A 22048-nucleotide genomic window follows, 5' to 3' on the forward strand; every position below is an offset into this window, starting at 1 on the left:
TAAAACATTTTCTAATGCTACTAAATGTCCACCAACAACTACAGTAACTACATGTTTGCTAACAATCTGACTCAGCTCATCTTATGTTATTTACGGGTGGACTTTGAACTGACTTCTGATTAGCTCTATAAATATACAGAACTGTGGTCTTCAACCTTCCTAACACTGTGACCCCTTAATACAGTTCCTCAGGCTGTAGTGACCCCCCACCCCGACCATAAAGTTATTTCATTGCTACTTCATAATTGTAATTTTGCCACTGTTATGTATCATAAAGTAGCTGAAATGTGGGGTATCTGATATTTGACTCCCACACATGTTGAGTTCCTGAAGAAAATGCAACAAAAAAATCACATTTCCTGGTCCTAATATTCCTTAAATGGGTAGAATTTAACATAGACATACAAAAATCCATTGTTGCTGGTCTGCAATATTCCACATGGATTTTTTAAATTCCACCACGATATATTACTGGCAATGAAATGATCATTGGAGGTCTTCCTGATAAATAAGTCACCCCTTTCTATCTGAACTTAAATGATATAATGCTGTTAAAGATGATTTATTGTGTGGGACACTTAAAGCAAACTGACACATTTCAAATGGACAGTATGTTTTCTTTTCCCAGAATAAAACACAGAGAGAGACAAATCTATAGTAACTCAGGAAATAGAGAATGTCTTTATTTTCAAAGAGAATCAATACCATTTCCAATGTCATTGGTATGTGTCTGAAATAGAATGTGGGTACCAACAGGACTATAAAATCTGAGTTTTAGGTGGTAGAAAACGTAACGAAGTTAGGGGAACAGGTTTAAAAACACCTAGTATAAAAATTTTTAATTAAAATCTTCAGTCTTCTTCAAAGAAGATCTCATAAATACATTATGAGAACAGATATTGCTCATGCACGGTGTTACACCAGCCACTTCGCGGTGGAAAGGACCGCAGTGACGGAAAAGCACCGGGGTTTCACTATCACCTCTCTAAGCAGCACGGACGGGATGGTGTTCTCTCTCCGCCTCTCTCTTAAGAGTGATGAGGAGCAGCTGGTGCTCAGAGCGGTGCTCCAAAGACCTGGAACTTTCACTACTGGAGCAAAAATCCCTGAAGCACGACCTTAAAGAGCACAGTCATTAGCTTTAAATTCAGACCTCGGTGCTTACGTTAATACATCACACCCCGACCTCTCAGGACACTGTGAAAACTGAGGAGCAGCAACCGCGAAGCTCAAGGCGGAGGGAGCCCTAGGAACCACAGCTACCCTTGCTTCTGAGTGCTGGGCACGCGGTGACATCAGGGTGTGTGGGTTTAAATGTCGCCCTTCATCATTTCCCTCAGACAAACGGTAGCGTAACACGAAGCGTCGAGGTCGAAGGACAAGGACAGCGATGAGGTGGTATCATCGGCCTCCTCGGTGGCAGGGTCAGGATGGACTAGTTGGTGTGACACGTTGTGCGGGTGTTTCACAATGTGCCTGTAGCATCCAGGTACGTTCATCTTCAGGGCGGGCACCCTGAACCTACAGGCCTGCAGCCCGTCCCTGCTGAGGACTTCTTGGTACCACCGCCCTACTTGGTTCTCCGGGTACTGAACGTTGTATCCAAGCATCGGCAGAACCACCTGGGAGGGGAGGGAGAAACCGTAGCCTGTGGATTAGCCTTGGGAAAGATATGCGACTGAGCGCATCTCACCTGTACGACCGGGACCCAGCTTTGTAGAAGCAGGCTATAAATAGGACAGCGGACCTGAGACGTCTTTTGGGTATTACCTGGGTTCGCTATAATGTTATCTGATAAAGAAAACAGCTAGCTAAAACCAAAGAGTCAGGAGAGCTGTGGTAATCCGCTTACATCAGATATCGCTGGGAGAACCATAATTCAAAAATAAAGGTTCGTTTGTGTATCCAGTAAGTACTTTTGTTTTGTCGGCTGCATGCCCGTGAGTAAGCCCGTGCTCCCTGTCCCTGAGGTGGGCCCGCGGCTGACTGCTGGGCAGGGCGCTTCAATGCTAAAAGGTGTTTAGAAAAACGGGCAAAAAAAAAAAAAAAAAAAAAAATCAAATGTATAAACGAATCTCACAGAAGCCAGGCACGTTAGGGTTTAGGTCAGTATGCAGAAGGCTGAAGCAGGGAATGTATAAGTTGGAACCTAGCCTGGGCTACTACAGCCAGGCTTCTGAAACATGATTCGATTGTAACCCTTATCATCCAAGACATTTGTATGTTGCCCTAGGTATGTAACTCTATAAAATTGGTATAGAAGCCAGAAATTGGCTGATAAGAAATCATACAAGATATATCTCGGGATGGTTTCTTTTGTTATGCATATAACTCTGTCATTTATTAAAGACAATTATCATTAAATTATTGAAGAAATTTGTGTGCTAATGAGATGACGTGCTGCTTATTTTTATCCGAAGCATTAAATCTTGGCTGAATACTGGAAAGTGCAGGACAGAAGCACTGTCAGTGCATAGCTGTATTCTACAACCCTCACCGCTAAGAGGGTTATCCTTCACGCAGACGCATAGCACGGAGCGGCAGAAGTATACTTATAGCCATCTCAGAAACGGCTGAAAATTCCGTCCTAATCCCAGGTCAATATCAGCTCTTAAAGTCAGCAACCAGAACAGCAACTTTTAAAATCATGTGTTCTAGTGAGATACAGCCCAAGCATACGTTGACTTGATATTTACATGCTGATGGATGATGCTAGAAAAATATGAAGTCCTTGTTTTCCAGAAGTAAGCCATTTGTTTTTTGAAAACAGAAAAATTTTGTACATGCAGTAAAACCTACAATGGCTAATATGTAATAGCCTGGAATCTGACCTGAGGTGTTTCAGGTGACATCAACATCACCACCATCATCACCATCACCAACATCCTCCTCCCTCTCCCCCTCCTCCTCATCATCATCAACATTGTCGTCATCATCACCACCTGCATGGCTGAGCATGCAGTGCTCACAGTGCAAAGCCCGTGTGATGTGATGCAGAACTTGGTCTGCAGTGAGGTCACATGACACAACACCGGCGAACGCTTCTACAAACACCCTGGGCGCATTCAAAGTTTGGTTTCTGGCTAACCTTCTGTCAGTGTGCACTCAGAAACCTTGGCTACGACCGAAGGTTTCACAGCTCCCACATTCATGGCCTACAGACTTAGAAGATGGGATATATATAGGAAGGTTCGACAAAGGTCACACAGACACTGTGTGGCACTATTCACGTGACATTTTATTCCAAGGGCAGGGCACGGTAAAAAGTACATCAGTGGTTCTTATGAAACAGGATTAGTGTGACCCTGGAAACAGATTAATGGTCAGACAGTGGGAAACACTGGAGGGAGACTTGAACTTTGGGAAGTCTGACGGAGACATGAACTGCTCCTACTAAATGTCTCAGTGTTCGTATGACTATATATGTTTATCAGAAGCAAGCATAAATTAAACTTCTAGGATGTAAATGATAGCATAGTAAATCTGTTATAAGCATAAATTTATTAAAGAAGCATAAGTTATTAGGATATAAATCATTACTTAATCTAAAAGTTACCTAAGAGGGGAGGGTTGGATTTGTCTCTAACTGACAAGCTTATTTAAATCTAAGTGATAGTAACGTGTAACCACATTTACCTGGTGCAGTGCATATGTGTTGGCTGACTCCTCTTCTTTGGTCACCAGGTGAACCTAGTTTTATAAAGCACAATGGAAATGAGTGGTTCCCAAATGCTCTACCTACCTCACTGTTCCCTGACTCTGACGCACACACTGAATATACGTATGCTCAAACACATCTCTTTACAATCACTGTCTCCAGAGAAGCCCACTACATAAAAACAGACCGGTCCTTTCTGCGTTGACTGCACACTACTGAAGTGGGCGAGCTGTAGCCGTGGCCACTGTGAGGACTGGCTCTCCTCCCACACCCACGAATTATTGCCGAACTGAATGTCTGCTTCTGCAGAGCCAACCCCGCTCTTCAGCCACCCCGTCCCCAGGAAATAGCCATATTTTATTCAGGGTGCTGTTTGCCAGTATTTGTTTCAGAGAATGGTTGTAGGTGTCGTGGACAGGAAGGGAAGGAAGGTGGTGTGTGATATATGGCCCTTGAAAAGCGTGGCTCACACACAGCGTCACAGAATACGCCGTTCTTGGCTGGAGAGATGCTCAGCTCTGAGGAACACTTGCTACTGTTGCAGAGGTCGGGGTTGGAGACAAGCGATGCCGTTGGGCCGATAACTTCATGCTGGGCTCTCATCTAATTAGTCTGAGGTAGATTTGTATTACCTGAAACTATCTGTATATACGGAGTCCAGTGTTCATCTAGGTGAAGCTTTCTTTAGGCAAAGCTCAGAGTAGAACTCTCCTCTAGTTTTAAAGTGCTGGGCTGTCATGTATCTCTATTATCCGACTCCTAGATCTACGTTTTGGTTCCTCCAGACCCGCTTAGACTCCTGGGTCTTTTTAGGCATGCTACATTGGTGACTCTGAATTGTTCATTCCCCATCTGGGCTTCAGCTCTCATTTCTGTAGAATGGGAGTTAAAGGACCATATATCTGAAGTTCTTTACTCCACTAAAACCTAGTGATTTTACAGTGTACAGGATGAAGTACCTACCGCTCAGGGCCTCATCCCTGATTTTAACCATGTTTTGAAACTGACTTAAGATAATGTTCAGAGGAAAAAAAAAAACTTTGTCCTTTTTGCTTTACACTACTATTTGAACTTTCTCAGGAGAAGCACGGGATTCGGCTTCACTAATTTAGTTCGAACTCAAGGAGGTAAAAATGCCAGCTGGACAGGGAAGAAACGGGAAAAGCAAGTTTTCTAGCATCCCATATCCTCATAGCATCACGACGGAACTTCCTTTGGGGGGAAAGCAGAGAGGAAGCTGGAGGACACGTGCTGGCCAAGGAGGAGGGGGAAAGAGAGAGCACCTAGCTGGAGGGGGGGGATGGGCGTGCCCACTCTGGACCGGTCACTCTTGGTTTTAAGAGGACTGCCCTGTGCAGTCCATGTACAGGGTGTGTGTGTGTGTGTGTGTGTGTGTGTGTGTGTGTGTGTGTGTGTGTAAGTGCGCTCCTTAGGGGAAGCCTGCTTTACCACCTTTCACTCTGTACCTCTGTTTCTTTGCTTAGTAACATGGGTTGATTCTCAGCAGTCAGAAGGAGAGGAGCAAACGGAGTTACTGTCCCCGGTGTGGTGAGTTGCCAGGAGTTACTGTCCCCAGTGTGGTGAGTTGCCTCGGGTGGCGGGTACTCACTTTACTGCTTGGGAAATGCTCGTCCACATCTTCATCCGAGCAGATCAGGTCCCCCTCCACCACCTTGGGTCCGTAGACTGCCAGTCTGTAAGATGCTGCCTCGTTCCAAATCCTGCTACTGTAAGCGTGGATGTAGAATATACGCATGGAATGGGGGAAGGAGAACCAGGCCCGGACGCAGCCTTCCTCCGTCACGCCAAAGCGATGCAAGGACTCCAGCAGCGCCCGCTCTCGAACCCGGAACTCGGGCATCAGTGAAAGCGTGCCTTTGGCGTCCTCTGAAATGAAGAACAAACCAGCCCATAGCCACTCCCGCTGCAGAGCTGCTTTCGGGATGCCTTTCCAAGCAGCCTAAATGAAAGGCAAGGCTTTGCGGAGACACCGAGCATTACTGGTTAAACCCAATTATGCTTGTAAAAGCTTGCTTTTTTGTTTGTTTTTAAGCTTTTATTTTCCTTGAAAAATAAGAAAGAGCAGATGAACCCAGCAATAGGAATGGCCGACCAGACCCCTTCATTTAGAGCAGAGTTAATCTAATTCAGAAGAATGCCAAACAAAAAGACCCAATCACCAAGAATCAAGTAAGCCGGCCGGCTGCAGGGGCCCGGGAGAGTCTAAGGAAGAGTTATGGACCTCCCATGGAACAGCAGCGGACTCAGCAGCAGCAGTCTGTAACCTAGCTAATGGGTACTTCTTGGGTGTGCCAAAGCTACGGAATCCTTGACAGGAGACTCGAACTGCCTATGTGCCCCTGTGAACAGTTCTGTATATACACATCAGACTGAAGTGTTCAAAGTGGAGCCAGGAATACACGACATCCCCTCAGAAACAATTCTGAGAAACTCAGATCGCAGACTCAGTCAGGGGCTGCAATGCTTGCTGGAGCCCTACTACCATCGGTGGCCCGCAGTTTGAAGTGCACCCCCCCCCTCGTTAGCTTAGGCTATCCCACTGGACTGCTCCCGGGGACCTAGCAGCTGCTATGTCATCACCTGGTGCCAGGTGAGTACCTCACAGAAGAGGGCCTCCAGCCACCCCAGATCCCCCTCTGCCTTCTCCTCTCCCTCTCCCTCCCAACCCCTGCCCTTTTCTCTGTCTCCCTGTCTTCTTGTCTGTCTCTCTCTCCCCCTGCCATGTCACCTTTAGCTCTCCCCTCCCCCAATAAACTTCTTACACCAGTTCTGTTGACTGGCATAAATTCTCAGGGGTCCCTTGCTTGGCACAGCCTGCCAAAGCTACCCCATTCCTCACTTGAGGTTTATCCTATCACCCCCTCTAGGACTTCCTATAGTGAAGGGAAATTCAGGAATTACTTCCTGTCTCTCCTCCCCCCCCCCCCCCGAGGTACAGTTAGGACAGACAAAACTCCAAGTAAGCCGGCCAAAATGAGGTACCTGTGTCGGGGAGTAAAATGATTCACAACGCAAAGCACTCCTATCGCCTCTTCGGTCTCTCAGTCTCCCAGCTCAGCTGTTTCTGCTGTTTCTTTGTGTGTGCGCTTTGGAGGAGAGGCCGTGCGGGGCGTTTGTGTGTGCCTATACTACTACAGCTCAGTAAGGAAACCTACGTACCAGTTTGGAGAAAGTATTGCTTTGCTTTATTGACAGGATCATCCACGTCTTCTGGCGTAAGAAATAATTTTATGGCCTTCACCTGGAGAAATTAACCAAGTAAACGTGTTTTTTAAAAAATGACCAATTACTTAAAAAAAAAGAAAAAAAGGCAAATTCTTGGGCATCTTTAAGGGGCTGAAAATGTTGCTATAATTTCCTCCTTAAGCTTCAAACACTTCAGTTTCACTTGTAGAGATGACCTTCGATGCAAAGAAGCATACAATGTAACAACCAGACTATTACACGGAAAAGGGACCCCCTCCCCAGCACTTCAGTAATCATATTTCCATCATTCTTTTCTTTCTTATTTTTATTTTATGTATGTGAAGACAGCTTCCAGTTCTGCCATTTTTCACTCAGCTGAAATAAGAACACAAACGCAAAGGCATGACGTAACACTCAGACTTGGCCAACGCTGGACAAAACCGGGAGGGAAGCAAGAATGCCAAAGCCTCCCGTTTCGTTTATATCCTCAGAGTCCTGAAATGTTGCGTCTTACAAAACAAGCTCTGGCTGGCAAGATGACTCGGCATATAAAGGCACGTGCCACCAAGCCTGATGACCTGAGGTCAGTTCCCAGGACACACACGGTAGAAGGAGAACTGACTTTGGCAAGCTGTCCTTGATACTGGCAAAATATAATAGAAAGTGTCAACTTAGATGATTTATCTAGGGCTCAGCGGTTAAGAGCACTGACTGCTCTTCCAGAGGTCCTGAGTTCATTCAATTCCCAGCAACCACATGGTGGCTCACAACCATCTGTAATGAGATCTGATGCCCTCTTGTGGTGTGTTTGAAGACAGTCATATATATATATATACATATATATGTGTGTGTGTTAAATAAAATATATTTTAAAAGATAAATCTACAAATATATTTCATTTAACACTCTAATAGGTTATTTCAAACCAGACATATATATGCCATTTCTTTTTTTTATTATTTAGAGAAGGTATCTACTTGGTTCCTGTCACTGTATCACTCACTGTGTGTACACTACAACCTCTTTCTAAGACATAGCTTATGGGGCCGACTGGAGCAAGCAGGGTTGTGGAACAAGCAGAGTTCCTAAAAAGTTCAATTCCCAACAACCACATGAAGGCTCACAACCATCTGTACAGCTACAGTATACTCATATACATTAAATAAATAGATAAATCTTAGCATTGATCCGAACAAATGCTCATTAAAAAGCTAATGCATCTGGAGCTAGTTGATTTTCTGTCAATTTGACACATTCCCAGATCAACTGGGAAGAGGGCGCCTCCGTTAAGGAAATGGCCTCATCGGATCGGCCTGCGGACAAGTCTGCAGAGCATCTTCTTTATTTAATGAATAATGTGGAAAGGGCCTGTCTCGCTGTAAGCGGTGCCGCTCTCGGGCAGGTGGCCCTGGATTACATAAAAAACAAGAGGAACAAGTCACGGGAGCAAGCCAGTAAGCAGCGCTCCTCCATGGCCCCTGCTTCAGTTCCTGCTTCTGGATTCCTGCCTTGAGTTTCTGCCTTAGTTTCCCCTGGTGATGGACGATGTTTGAAAGTCAAGCAAATCCTTTCCTCCCCAGGTTGCTTTTGGTCATGGTGTACGGTCACAGCTATAAGAAGCAAACTAAGATAATGCCAAAGCAAACACTAAGCATCTATCACATGCTGAGGACTGCAGGGGTGTGATGGATAGAAAAGACTAAAGCCATCTCATCAAGATAACCAAACAAAATATAACAAGATGAGAAGTCCCAGATCACAAAACTAGTGGTCTGTTAAGTTGACTCACAGAACGTAAAGATTAGCGAGGTTGTGCTGTAAGCCAAGAAAGAATACGTGGTGTGCCAGCTACAGGAACAGGCCTCCAAGTTGGCTCTCGTGATGCCCGCCCTTGGTACCTATGCCTGCCACAGTCCTCCCCGACATGTATCTGGTCTGATGTATATGAGCAGAACTTGGCAAAGGTAAAAGCATGCCACTGCCTGATCTGTGGAGCTGTGAGTTCTTCTACAGTGAATCTCTTACTCAGTTACAGATCCAAGCAATCACTGGTCATGTCTGTCTTCTCAGAAAAAAAATTAAACACGAGGCCACTGTGCATACTCTACCTTCCTGTACTGTAAATCCAAGAATATGGTAGCTGCCTAATACATCTCCAGTGATAGATGCAGGGCATGGATGTGTGAGCATATGTGCATGCACATACGTGCAGTTATATGCCACAGTTAGGCATGCAGCGAGCGTATATAATAAATACAAATGATGGGTTAAGATGAGTTAAGATGATATTTTTTTTTAAAATTCTTACCATTTCATTCTTCAGTAGAGCCAACCCAATTCGGTCCGTTTGGATTTTCTGTCCTTTCCCAAATCTCTGGGGTCCGTAGTAATTCACAAAACCTCTATTCTATGAATACAACAGAATATAATTAATTAGAGCATTCATAAACATAGTATAATCAATTCTCTCTCTTTGTATTTAATTGAGAAATCCAGTAATCACCAATAATACAGACGGAGGTGGGCGAAGCGGTAGGAGAAATTTTAAACAGTGTCACACCAGAAGGAGCAGGGAGCAAATTTAAATCGGCCTGGAAAACTTCAAGGGGCTGTGTGCAAAGGGGGAGAGAAAAGGGGGTGTTGAGAGTTGAGGCCTGCCTGGGCTCTGTGAGACCCTGTCTCAGAAAACCAATTTAGTGATGGGGGAATGAAGCTCTGAAATACCCTCTGTTTACATTACTGAGGAGTTCCTAGCATACACGACCTGACGTGCTAAGCCAAGAGAGGTGAGGTATACTGGGACAAACTGTACACTTAACCTGGATCCCCACCGTGCCCCTCCCCCCAAGCTCTTTCTTGCTTTGGAATTCTTCAGCAGTTGGGAGACAGCAGGAACAAGGTATAGATTTTTTTCTGCCACCCCACAGGCTAGGTTCCTTTATATTGTTCACTAACACTTTTCCTTCCATCTCAGTTTCTTTCTCTGTTATTTCCTGGAGAGGGATGACGATGTCACCTCTGGACACTATGCTTCAAAAATGTCATGTGACTCAGAAGAAATAGGAAGAAGTTGGTCTGTTTGAAAACTGGGGGTGGGGGATGACGCATGGGCATCAGTGTCTTGAAAAATTCAGAGTTCTCCAGACATTTTATGAGAGGAGTAAACTCGCTCAGCGGATAATCGTGACGGAGTACCAACTCAAGGCTTGTCAATGAAGGATGATAAGATAATTTTTTTTATCAGTACAACATGAAGGAGCTGGTTCCACTTGTAAAAATCAACTGCAGATAAGGTAAGTGGTCCCTATATTAAACTTTGGCTTTTAAAAAGTTATCTCAAATTTGTATAAACAGTGTGGCAAACCTTAGGATAACCGGGACAGTTATTAAATGCAGCCAGAAGTGTATAGCCAGAGTTATAACTCTCTAAAGAAAACTCCAAGAGATCCTTATTTTTCAAGCTGCTCAACTTCTTTTCTCATTTAGAGACTTTTTAAAAGGTCTATTGGCTGGCAAAATGATATGGTGGGCAAAACTCCCCATGCAGGCCTGGTGACCTGACTGTGGTGCCTGGAAGCCACAGCAGAGAGAGAGAACTGACTCCTGAAAGCACACACACACACACACACACACACACACACACACGCACGCACGCACACGCGCACGCACACACACAGAGACAGACGCAATAATACTGAATAAATAAAAATTTTAAAAGACAAAGCTGTCTAAAGTTAGGATCATTTCTAATGCAAACTTCTCCACAGGCAGCGTATTTACATAAATACCAAAGTAGACCTTGTTATAAATGCTATCTGTCATTGTACACAGTAAGAATCTGTGTTTAAGGAGAGATCATTTTTTAGTAACAGTTTTCAGAAGGAAAACAAAATAGAATTTCTAGGTAGGTCAGTCAAGAAAAACAGATCGCTCACAGATTACACAACCTAAGGAGTGTTAAGTACAAGACAAAGCACACAATTTAAAGAGCTTTAGTTGGAAGCTGTTAACTAATACGGGGCTCTCTGTGTTGTCCTGTCGCCGGTGTGTACGATTGTGTTAAAAGTATGGATGTGACCAGGAATCAAAATCAATATATCTCAATGTGGGCTGTGGGACAAAATCACTTTAAATTGGAGTTAGTTTAAAGCATCAAAGCTGTAAACCTAACTGTTCTTTGTAAGCTGGTTTAGAATTGGAAACTGTCAGAATGTTCTAAAAGTTCCCCAGGTTGAGAATCACTTGTCTAGATCAGGCACTCAGGCAAACAACTAGAGCCCACAGGTCGAAGCTGGCTCAGCACTCGCTTGTGTAAATAATTGAGTGGAACCTGTGGGCTTCCGCACCCGTGAGCACTTCTGCACGAGGGCAGCTGACTGACTGCAACAGAAACCACAGGCCAAAAGCCAAGAACATTTATTTATTACAGCCTACAGAGAAACGTGCTGATCTCTAACCTACGTGATCACACTGAAGGCTACAGCTGGCTGTTTATACTGAAATGCTTACAGGTGTTACTTAAAATGCAACCCCATAGGAAGAACAACAGTATCAATTAACCAGACCCCTCAGAGCGCCCAGGGACGAAACCACCAACCAGAGAGTGCACATGGAGGGACCCATGGCTCCAGCTACACAGAGGGAAACCATGTGATCAATTATCCTGAAAAAGCATAAAAACTAAACATTCTTCAGCCTCATCCAGTATGTGTGTGTGGTCTATGTGTGCCTTCCTTCCTTTCCCTTCCTCCCTCCCTCTCTCCCTCCCTCTTTCCCTCTCTCACTTCCTTTCTTTTCTTTTGTCTCTGGCTCATGAAGAGTTGAGGAACTCCAAGGCTCTTGCCTGGCCAATGAGAGTCCAGAGTCAAAAGGAAAAGGACCCAGGAAACCCAGTGTCTTCCCCTGCTGCTGTCAGCAGGAGTTAATTGCCAGAAGACAGCAGCTTTGGGCCCTGCCTAGCAAGGAAGTTAAATTGCCAGAAGTCATCAGGTTTTGGCCCTTACTGCCTGCCTCAGTTTACCCTGTCAAGTCAATCTGGTCCTTAACAATACCCATTAAAGAAAACTCAACATTAGGTTAGAAAGAAAAAGATGTGTAAGATGTCTAAGGATTAAGATAACTACTTACCAAAGATTTCTGGAGAGCGCAATGAAACAAAACAGCCACAGATAGGGTGAACCTGTCTACATGACCACACACTGGTGAGGGAAGGTGCCAGCAAAAACCAGTTTCAGAGTCTGGTCCCCTTCTGCTAGGGATTGGCACACAGTCTCTTTTAATATAGAATATATCAAGAAAACAAATTATACTAGCACCTAATTATCATTTTAAAATCAATTATATATATGCCCATGTTGGAAAAAAAAAAAGACTCATTCTTTTGTCTCAGTGAGGATTATAGAGATTTTCCTTAATACAATTTCAAAACTGGGTTTTCTCACCTTAACATTTTCTATTGCCTCCGAAATTCTCTCTCTCAGGCTTGCAGAATCATTTAGTTGATTTCTTAGATTTCTGATGATAATTTCAAAGTGATTTCCTTTGAGCTGACCAAGTCTGAGAGAATCGCCTACCGACCGAATATTAAACACATTCATTCTCTTCTTCTTAATTTCTTCTTCGATAGTTTTCAACCTAGAAGTGATAAAGTATAGGATCAGTTAAATCTTAATTTACAAATTACATATTTAATACAGGCTTTAAAAGGAAACTCACCAGGCATCAAAATGTAAGTACCAAAGGTGGCTGGAGAGGTGGCTCAGTGGTTAAGAACACTGGCTGCTCTTCCAGAGGACACAGTTTGATTCCGAGTACCCATACGGCAACTCACTACCATCTGTAACTCCAGTTCTGGGAAATCCAACACCCTCTTCTAGCCTCCAAAGACACCAAGTTCCCAAGTGATGCAGACATGTATGTGGGCAAAACACCCATGTACAATAAATAAATATGTAAAATGTTTTGGGGAGAAGCCTTCTCCTTCATTCAAGTTGTCCCAACTTCTCTGTTTCCTTCTCAGGGTCTGTCCCACCAAAACCCCATCAGCATCAGAGATTCTGTTTTGAACACTTCCTTACTCAAACTCTTAAAACCACAACAAAAATAACAACAACAACAAAAAACATATTTTAGAATCATATAAAAAAAGAAGAAAGTAAAAATAGCTGGTATCAACTTTCCCTTAGGATGGAGCTGCCATCGCATTGTCAAAAATTCCGACCCAGAACTGTTCCTGTCTAAAAGAACTGCAGGGACAAAACTGGAAAAGAACCTGAGAGAAAGGAGGTCCTGTGACAGGCCCAAATTGAGATCCAGCTCAAGGGGAGGCTCCAAGTCCTGACACTGTTACTGATGCTGTGGTGTGCTTACAGAAAGGGACTTAGCATGGCTGCCCTCCAAGAGGTCCAACAAGCAGCTAAAAGAGCCAGATGCAGATATTTACACCCAACCAATGGATAGAAACAAGGGACCCCTGTGGTTGAATTAGAGAAAGGCTGGAAGAAGCTGAGGAGGAGGGCGACCCCATAGGAAGATCAGCAGTCTCAACTAACTTGGACATCCGAGATCTCTCAGACACTGAGCCACCAACCAGGCAGCGTACACCAGCTGATATGAGGCCCCGACACATATACAGTAGAAGACTGCCTGTTCTGGCCTTAGTGAGAGAAGAAGCAGCTAACTGTGGAGAGACTTGAGGCCCCAGGGAAAGGGGAGGCCCTGTGGGGGGAGGGGATCCTCTTGGAGACAGTGGTTGTGGGGGAGGGAGGAGGAATGGGATGAGGAACTATCTGAGGGTGGGAAGGGAGAGGGATAATGACGACTGTAAAAAACAAAAAAATGTGATAATAATAATATAAATAATAATTCTGCCTAAGTGATTTGGTAGCGTGCTTGTTTATTGTTCCTCTCAATATATTTCTTGATTTTTATATCTGCTAGATGCTATTACTTGAAGAGTCATGGAAATTCCACACCTGTGAACCAAATCAAAATAATCTTGCTTCTTTTCCTAGGACCTAACCATAATATGTATTGCCTTTGGGTGTTAGTCTTTGTCTGAACAGCATGATATTTGAATTCCTATAACTCAGACCCCAAACCAAGCCGATAACCACTTCTATTCACAGGCCTGAAAAGCCTCTCCGTGCAAATAATGCGTGCTTAGCTTATGACCAAGTGGTAACATATGGAGAGTGCATCCAGTTAGGATGGATTCCGGTGCACGACTTGGCTTTTGGAAGCTTGAGGAAAGTACCCAAAGGTGGCAGACTGAAGTACAAATATCAACCACTGTACCATTTATACAGAAAAGCTGGGTAGAATCCCTGTTTTTAAAAACAGGAACAGATCTGGTTAAGTCTTTTACAAAAATTATGTTGAAAATCTCTCAACATAAACGCTCATATTACTTTATTATAAGAATGTTAACCACAGAGGCAGTAGTATAATTTTCATATCTGTGATGTGTACGCTCTGAAAAGCATCGTGGAAAGGACAGATTAACTAAGTGTTTACTGTAGCTATCTTTGAGCAGTGCAAGCTTTTGTGAGCTGCTCCCTCTCTGCTTTCTAAATCTCAATGAAGGACACATATGTCTTTTAAAATGACAAGATTACTAACAACACCTTTTTTTCACTGAGAAGTGAAATTTGAGTCCAAAGCATTCTATTTAATAAGAATATATTTTAAACGTAGGGACTTATGATGAAAAGCACTGTCATAACTAAGGAAAAAAGATTTATAAATTTTTTTAATGTCTTCAATTATACTTTTCTGAAGGCACATGCACATTTGAACATAATATCAGTATTTCTAATCAATTCAATTTATAAACAAATCTACCACTTGGAACCGTTCTATCCTAAACATTCCTAATTTTTGTAAGATTATTTGTTTTCTTTTATTTAGGTGTGTTTGCGTGAACGCATGTCGCAAGTGAGGGGCCAGGATAGTACACAGAAAGACACTGCCTCCCTTGGAGCGGACTGCAGGCAGGTGTGAGCCTCTGAACATGAGCGCTGCGGGCTGAACTTGGGCCATCTGGAAGAATAGGAAGGGTTTTAAATGTCTGAGCCACCTTGCCAGCCCCAAACTTAATATATGTGTACACCTACATACATGGAAGACAATTATTTTATTAATGTAGAATGTGTTCTTTAGTGCATAATTAGTAAATTAACAGTGACAGTAAAGATAAGGTGGTCCCAATATTATTTTGAGTGTCAACCCTGTACTTTACCAGAAAGCAACACTGCATTACCTCTCCGGAGTCACTTTTTTAACAACCATCGATTGATAGGTGATTGCTCTCTTGTCTTTAAGGCCCGCGTAACTGAAATCCGAAGGAATAACACCAAGTTTGACGGCTAGAAAGCCAATTGCTTCGAACGTCTCCAGATTTTCCTTTTGCAGGGTAAAAGCTGAAACAAAGTCATTCTAGATTACAGAGAAGAAGGAAGGCATCGTTCATAATCACATTCCTCACAAACTAACAGGTTAGGATAATAAACCTAATTATTAATGATAAAAGTGTGCTTCGAAGGAAATATAAAACTAGCATTTTCAGCTGCCATTTCAAAGCATTTGTTGACTCATTGAAGGTGTGAATTAAAAATTCACATCCTTTCCCTGGGCTGACAGATCCACCATCTAGTCTCCACGTGGATCACCTGTCAATAAAGAGCTGAACGGCCTATAGCAGGAAGAGAAGGGGTGGAACCTCGGGGAAGAGCCAGGAATTCTGGGAAGGAGGCAGCTATGGGAGATTCACCACGGAAACACAGAGGAAGTTGTTACAGTCCATTTTCATTCATATATCCTAAATTCCAACACACAAGACCCCCGATTTGTTGCGTTTCTGTTCAATCTTCCGAATACAATAACAGCAGTTCTGCCTCGGGTTCCAAGTGCTGCACTTCCTTTATAAATCATTATAGGAGTGCTTATGTGAACAGACCAATAATCATAAATACAAAGCAGAATGGTGGTTTCTGGGAACTGAAAGGAAGGCATGATTATTCAATTGACACTGAAGTCAGAATAGGAAGGTGCTAAGATTCACGAGATGAATGGGGACAGTTGGTCCATGACAATGGTGGGCTGGAGAGACCAATCAGCCATTAAGGCTAGGCTCTCAACCAAACCCCTCAGGAATGGATGAACTGGCCAATTTTATATAATATATATGTTACTGGATTTTCGTAAACATTTAAATCAGTGGTTCTCAACCTTCCTAATGCTGTGAGCCATAAACACAGTTCCTCATGTTGTGAGCCCGACCCCATAAGACTCTTTTCATTGCTACTTTATAACTGTAATTCTGCTATAGTTATGAGTCACGATGTAAATATTTTTGGAGATAGAGAGTTGTCAGAGTGGTCCTAAGCCACAGGTTGAGACTCGCTGAGTTAAAGGATAGTAACGTTATTACATAAATACATAGATATTTTTATATGTGCTATTTTGATTCTTATAAAAGGTCACCTAATCAAAATTGTTCATTTTGCTTTTGGACACTGATATCATCTTATTGGCCTCTTGGTGAACCATTAATTCTAACTTCAGTAAAACTAACTAATGCATAAAAAGATTCTCAGATCTTGACTCATTATCCTAAATCACTGGTTCTGTTACAAGTAGTATAAAAAGTCAGAAGCCCTAAGAAGAGACGTTAGGATCTACCTGGGAAGGGGAAATAGAATAGATTCCGAGGAGGGAGGCTGGGGACTGGTGGGGGTGGGAACAGAAGAATCAGGTAGGTATACGTTGGGGAGGGGGATACTGGGAGAAATGACTGGAACTGGGGAGGCATTTTGAGGGTAAGGTGGAAACAGTACAATGGAAAGTCCATAGAATCTATGAGGGTGACCCTAGCAAAGACTCCTAGGAATGGGAGCCTGACCCTGCTATCTTCTGCAAGGCCTCAAATGGAGGGACCAGGACACCAGCCCAGCCACGCAACCTTGTCCTGCCTGCACAGTGTTCTAGGACTGAGCAAGCAGAATCATCAAAGTGACCATAGAGACTTCATCCCGCAACTGATGGCACCAGACGCAGAGTCCCTCAGCCAAACATTGGGTGGAGCTTGGGCGTCCTGTGGGGGAGTGGGAGGAAGGACTGGAGGAACCAGAGGGGTCAGGGACACACCATGAGAGCCCAGCCCACAGAATGAACTGACTGGGACTCATAGGGACTCGCAGAGATCAGGTAGACTGTAGGGGTCCGACCGAGGTCCACTGCGTATGTGTTACGGTTGGGTAGCCTGGCGTTCTTACAGGAATGCTAACAGTGGGAGTGGGGCCTGTCCCTGACTCTTTGGCCTGCTTGTGGACCCTGTTCCTCCTACTGGCTTGCTCTGTCCATCCTTGATGTGCCTGGTCTTACTGCAGCTTATTATGCCGTGTTTGGAAGATGTCTCTGGGAGGCCTGCTCTTTTCTGAGGGGAGGGAGGAGTAGATCTAGAAAAGAAAGGGGGGGGTATTCAGAGACTAGGGGGACAGGAAGGAGGGAAACTTCAGTCATATGTAATATATGACAGAGAAATAAATAAGCATTAGAGCTACTTAAATCATACAATCCCTTCCTATAAATCCGCAATTCCTCCTATAAATCAGCAAATCACCTTAAATCGGCAATTCTCTTCCTATACGTAAACCTATCTTTACTTTTCCTTCAAAATAGATCAACTCGTTCATAGTATCGTTTTTCCCACGCTCACGTTTTCGGATGCTAAGCTTTAAGCATATGAAAGATTTCCCGAGTCCAAAGTATTTAACGATGCCTTAAGGAACTAGGATTGGAGATCAGCCTCAGCTAAGTGAGGTCCTGCCTCAAGAAGAAAAGCAAAAACTACGGGTGCAGTTCAGGGTTAGAAGGCTTGCCTTGCATGCACAAGGTCTTTAATCCCGCCCTGACATGTCACCTGTGTCTGTGTGAACTGCTGCTATGTAAAACCAAGCCCACATCACTTCAAATTCGAAGGGTTCACTCACACCAGAATCCTTTCCCTGTGCCGAATGTCTGCTAGATGAATTTATAAGACATGCTCACTGGAAATACTTTCTATCCCTCAAGTATGATATACCGACCAATGAACCCCAGACCTGTCCTCTGACATTTCATCGGATCCGTTCAGCCCTGGGAGATCTTATAGCCCTTAAAGCAGGAAGTCTCAAGATACATTCTCCATGCCAAATCGGGAAACTGAGGAACTTCCACTCTAAGCCCTCTGAATCTGAAACTGAAACAGGACTCAGAAAACAATACGGCTGAGGGGTTACAATGCTCACTGAAGCGTGAGCACGCCTGCCTGAGGAGACAAGTGTGCGGGAGGGCCCCATCTTGTACCTTAGAGTACCTCTTCCCTTCGTAAGCGTGACAATAGATCCATCTCACCTCCAGACGCTTAATTATGGTTGACATTATTCTGAAAACAGGAAAATCATTACTCTCAAAACCACTCGAGCACGAAACAATCGCATCAGCTTTCCACATCCGTGACTGTTCAGTATAGATGCCTTTTTATGCATACTTAAGTAGTTTGTTTTCACACTGAGCACACTACGAAAGGCTTCGTCTTTCCCCAATCAGTCCATACTTTACACTAGCTCTATGACCAGGTCCAGTTACTCAAATTATTCGCCTTTCACAACTTTTACACAAGGAAATGATGAGTTACTAAATTACCTGTATGCACAGCTTTCCTCCTCTCGCCTTCCGGATGAGATCTCTTTCCATGTGCTTTTTCCCGGAATCTTACGGTTATGGCTGAGTCTGGGTTCCCAGCACTGTGGCTCTGCCCAGGGAAAGACTTGGTTTCCACCAAGTTTCCAAACTTCTTGTTGAGAAAATGGTGCACAGCCTTCCTGTGATCCTTGTTTGGATCCGGCTTAAAGGTAAACTTGGAATTTTCTTTCTTTGCGTCCAAATATTTGAAAAAGCCAAGAGCTTCTTCTTCAGACACCAAACGGCAGAGTTCTTTATACTCGAGGTTCGGTTTTACCACAACTTCACTGTTGTGTCCTAGGGTTATCAAAAAAGGAAATTTCTGCCTCACAGCGCTGTGCAGAGCAGCCCTTTGGTTTTTGTCAAGGATCTTGCCTAGGGACAATTCAGGAGATGGCTCAGTTAATTCAGCTTGTGAATTCCACATCCCTTTGATGTCACAGGCAAACTGACCCAGCGATGTGTGAGTTTTCTCATCTAAAAGTGAACTTAATAAATCAATGCTTTCTTCTTCACATTTAGAAGTCACACCATTGATACTGTTTTCTTTCTCTGAGTCAGACCGATGGCTCCGGTCACCACCCGAGCACCCGGGCAAGTCAGCAGCTCCTTCACTATTTTCATGTTCTAAGGATACATTCTGAATATTTAACTTTGGCTTTTTGACAAAATTACTCGGTTCAGATTGCATTTTACTAATTTCATAGAGAGATCCATCGGTGGCCTTACTGACTAACTGTCCCTGTTCATCGATCTCGATAACAATGAAGTCACTGGGTGAGGTTTTTATACTGCCCTGAAAGCCAACGTGATCGTTGATGAAACACAATGAATTAAACCTGATGCCACCATCTGTGTCCTCTGCCATCTTTCACGGTGCCTACAAGAGAGACAGCACACTCAGCTACCAGAAATGCTCACAGATGAGAAGAATCAAAGCTCCACCCCATGATCCACTCAGTTCTCCCCCTCTCAAGTCTATGCTCCCTAAAAGGCACTAATAACTTATTTTATGGTTCAACTTGCCTAGAGCAAGCAGAGTTGACAGGCCAACTATTTGTGACCTAAGTAACAATTTGTATCTTGATTTCCCATTCACTCCAAGCTTCTATTATCCAGAATTAAAATGATGGGTCAATTTAGGGTTGGAGAAAATGTTGCGTTAGCAGAGAACCACAAGTTCAGTTCCCCCCGGCACCCACATGGCAGCTCACAACCATCCCTAACTCCAGGTCCTGGGCATCTATTGTCCCTTTCTGACCTCCGCCACCCACCAACCCCCAGGCACACCGGTGGTGCATACCCATGGTGCACATGCATACATATACACAAAGCATGTATGATAAAATAAATAAGCCTATTAAAAATGTTTAAACTTGTCAGGCTGTAGTGGCACACACCTTTAGTGCCAGCCCTTGGGAAGCATAAGCAGGTGGGTCTTTGTGAGTTCGAGGCCAGCCTGGACTACAAAGCAAGTTCCAGGACAGCCATGGCTACACAGAGAAATCCTGTATCAAAAACCTGTCTCAAAAGCTGGGCAGTGGTGGCGCACGCCTTTAATCTCAGCACTCAGGAGGCAGAGGCAGGCAGATTTCTGAGTTCGAGGCCAGCCTGGTCTACAGAGTGAGTTCCAGGACAGCCAGGGCTACACAGAGAAACCCTGTCTCAAAACAAAACAAAACAAAACAAACAAAAACCTGTCTCAAAAACAAACAAAATAGCATTTGAAATGTAAATGAAAAAAATATGTAATAAAAAAATTTTTTAAAATGTTTATATTTGCCAGGTGGTGTGATATACACCTTTAATCCCATCTCTCAGGAAGCAGAGTTCAAAGGCAGCCTGGTCTACAGATCGAGTTTAGGGGCAGCCAGAAGCCAGGGCTATACAGAGAAACCCTGTCCTGGAAAAACAAACAAACAAAAGCTTTAAAAAAAACATAAAATGGGTCATTTCAAGTTTATCTGAAAAATAGTATCATTAGGCCTACAAAGAAGAGAAAAGAAAATAGGACTGTTTTTACAATAATTGTCATCCCAGAGCCTCAAAATCTCCTGGAGCTAACTTCAGAGACTGTGGTAGTGTTTTTATACATTGGAAGTTTGATCATGAGGAAGGATAAGAAAGGGAAGTCTACAGTAAATAGGTACGTGAACTTCTCTGTACACTTCAAGGCAGGATAAGTCAGTCCTAGTCCTTCATGTTGTTCTAAATTCTCTACAGAAAAGATACAAACATCTCAAGCTAATGAGAGGGAATTTCTACCAAATCACTGGCACTGAAGAAAAGAAAGTCTCATGGTGTTTCCTTGGAACAGCGACCCAAACGCAGTTCCACAGGAAACGAATCCCACAGTCCTCACACAGTCAGTCTACTGTCTCCACAACACAAGGAGCCCTGAGAGAGCAGCTTTGCTGCCTAGCTCTTGTATTTCCCGGACTTTACAAGTCATTGATCATCTATAACCTCAGACATTTTCACCGACCAATAATCTAATCTATAGGATTCATCTATAAGTTTTAGGAACCTGTTTTCTATTCTTTCACACACACAAAGAAAAAAAAAACATTTAGTTTTCTGTATAGCATGACTAGCTAATGTGTTCATTATCTACTGTCCATCTTCTACAATTTAAAGTGTCAGTTCCACATGAGCAGGAATTCTGCCTTATGCAATACTGACTAGCCCACATTCAGAACAGCACCAAGGACATAGTAGGTCTACAGTAGATACTAGTTGAACAGATGCAAGTAGAACACAATAGGAGCTTTAAAAGTGATGAGAAAGAAGGAAGTGTTAACTTTTGTTTACGATAATCAGGAATGGTATAATAAACTGCTATTTGACTTTGGAAATAGTTCAAGAGACAGAAGCGGGGAAGAAATACCACGAGCAAGTACAATCAAGACGGGCACTATATGGGAGGGGTAAAGCCCGACACAGAGCAGAGGGGATAGGGAGAATACAGCTGAAGTAATGCTGGCAAAGAAAAATAGTGAACACCCTGTCAAAGATTGGCATCTGCCCCGTGGAGGTGCTTCTAATGGCAGATGGAACTCGGCAATCAGCTCTGACCAAGTCCACAGGGGTCCTCGGAACCCTAGGGATTGTCGGAAAAGAAAGACCATAGGAAGGCTTTCCAGGCTACACGTGGAGACAGTGCAGCACTAAGGCTTGGCAGCCAAGCAACTAGTCAAGAGGCGGGCAGACAGGGCACGTGGGGGCGAGGGTGGCAGGAGCTCCTCCTCCGCTCCGCCGAGCGAGCCGAGGCTGCGGAGGGACTCCCACCTCCACCCACCCCGCTCCCTCGGCGCCGCCACCACGCCTCCCTCCCCGGTCCGGCAGTCTTGGACCCACGGGTGACCCGACATCCTACTAGACTCTGCCAGCTCTACCTCGCTTCCGGGAGAAAGTGGTCCTCTGTGTGACACAGTGCGCATGCCCAGAAGCCTTTCCCCC

The 22048-nt window shown here is 44.0% G+C and overlaps 1 protein-coding gene across 1 annotated transcript; it reads right to left on the minus strand.

Moving 5' to 3' along the window:
• Positions 1-662: 662 nt before the first annotated feature.
• Pus7l (pseudouridine synthase 7 like) lies at positions 663-22032 on the minus strand. Its single transcript, XM_021217134.1, has 9 exons — positions 21985-22032; positions 18551-19469; positions 15126-15285; positions 12307-12499; positions 9174-9272; positions 6839-6920; positions 5268-5545; positions 3637-3690; positions 663-1622 (listed from the first exon to the last, which is right to left on the minus strand). The coding sequence occupies exons 2-9, from the start codon at positions 19455-19457 to the stop codon at positions 1311-1313; spliced, it is 2085 nt and encodes a 694-aa protein (XP_021072793.1). The 5' UTR covers positions 19458-19469; positions 21985-22032; the 3' UTR covers positions 663-1310.
• Positions 22033-22048: the final 16 nt, after the last annotated feature.

This window comes from Mus pahari, chromosome 17 (assembly GCF_900095145.1).
Source record: "Mus pahari chromosome 17, PAHARI_EIJ_v1.1, whole genome shotgun sequence".
In the NCBI taxonomy this organism is placed as follows: Eukaryota; Metazoa; Chordata; class Mammalia; order Rodentia; family Muridae; genus Mus; species Mus pahari.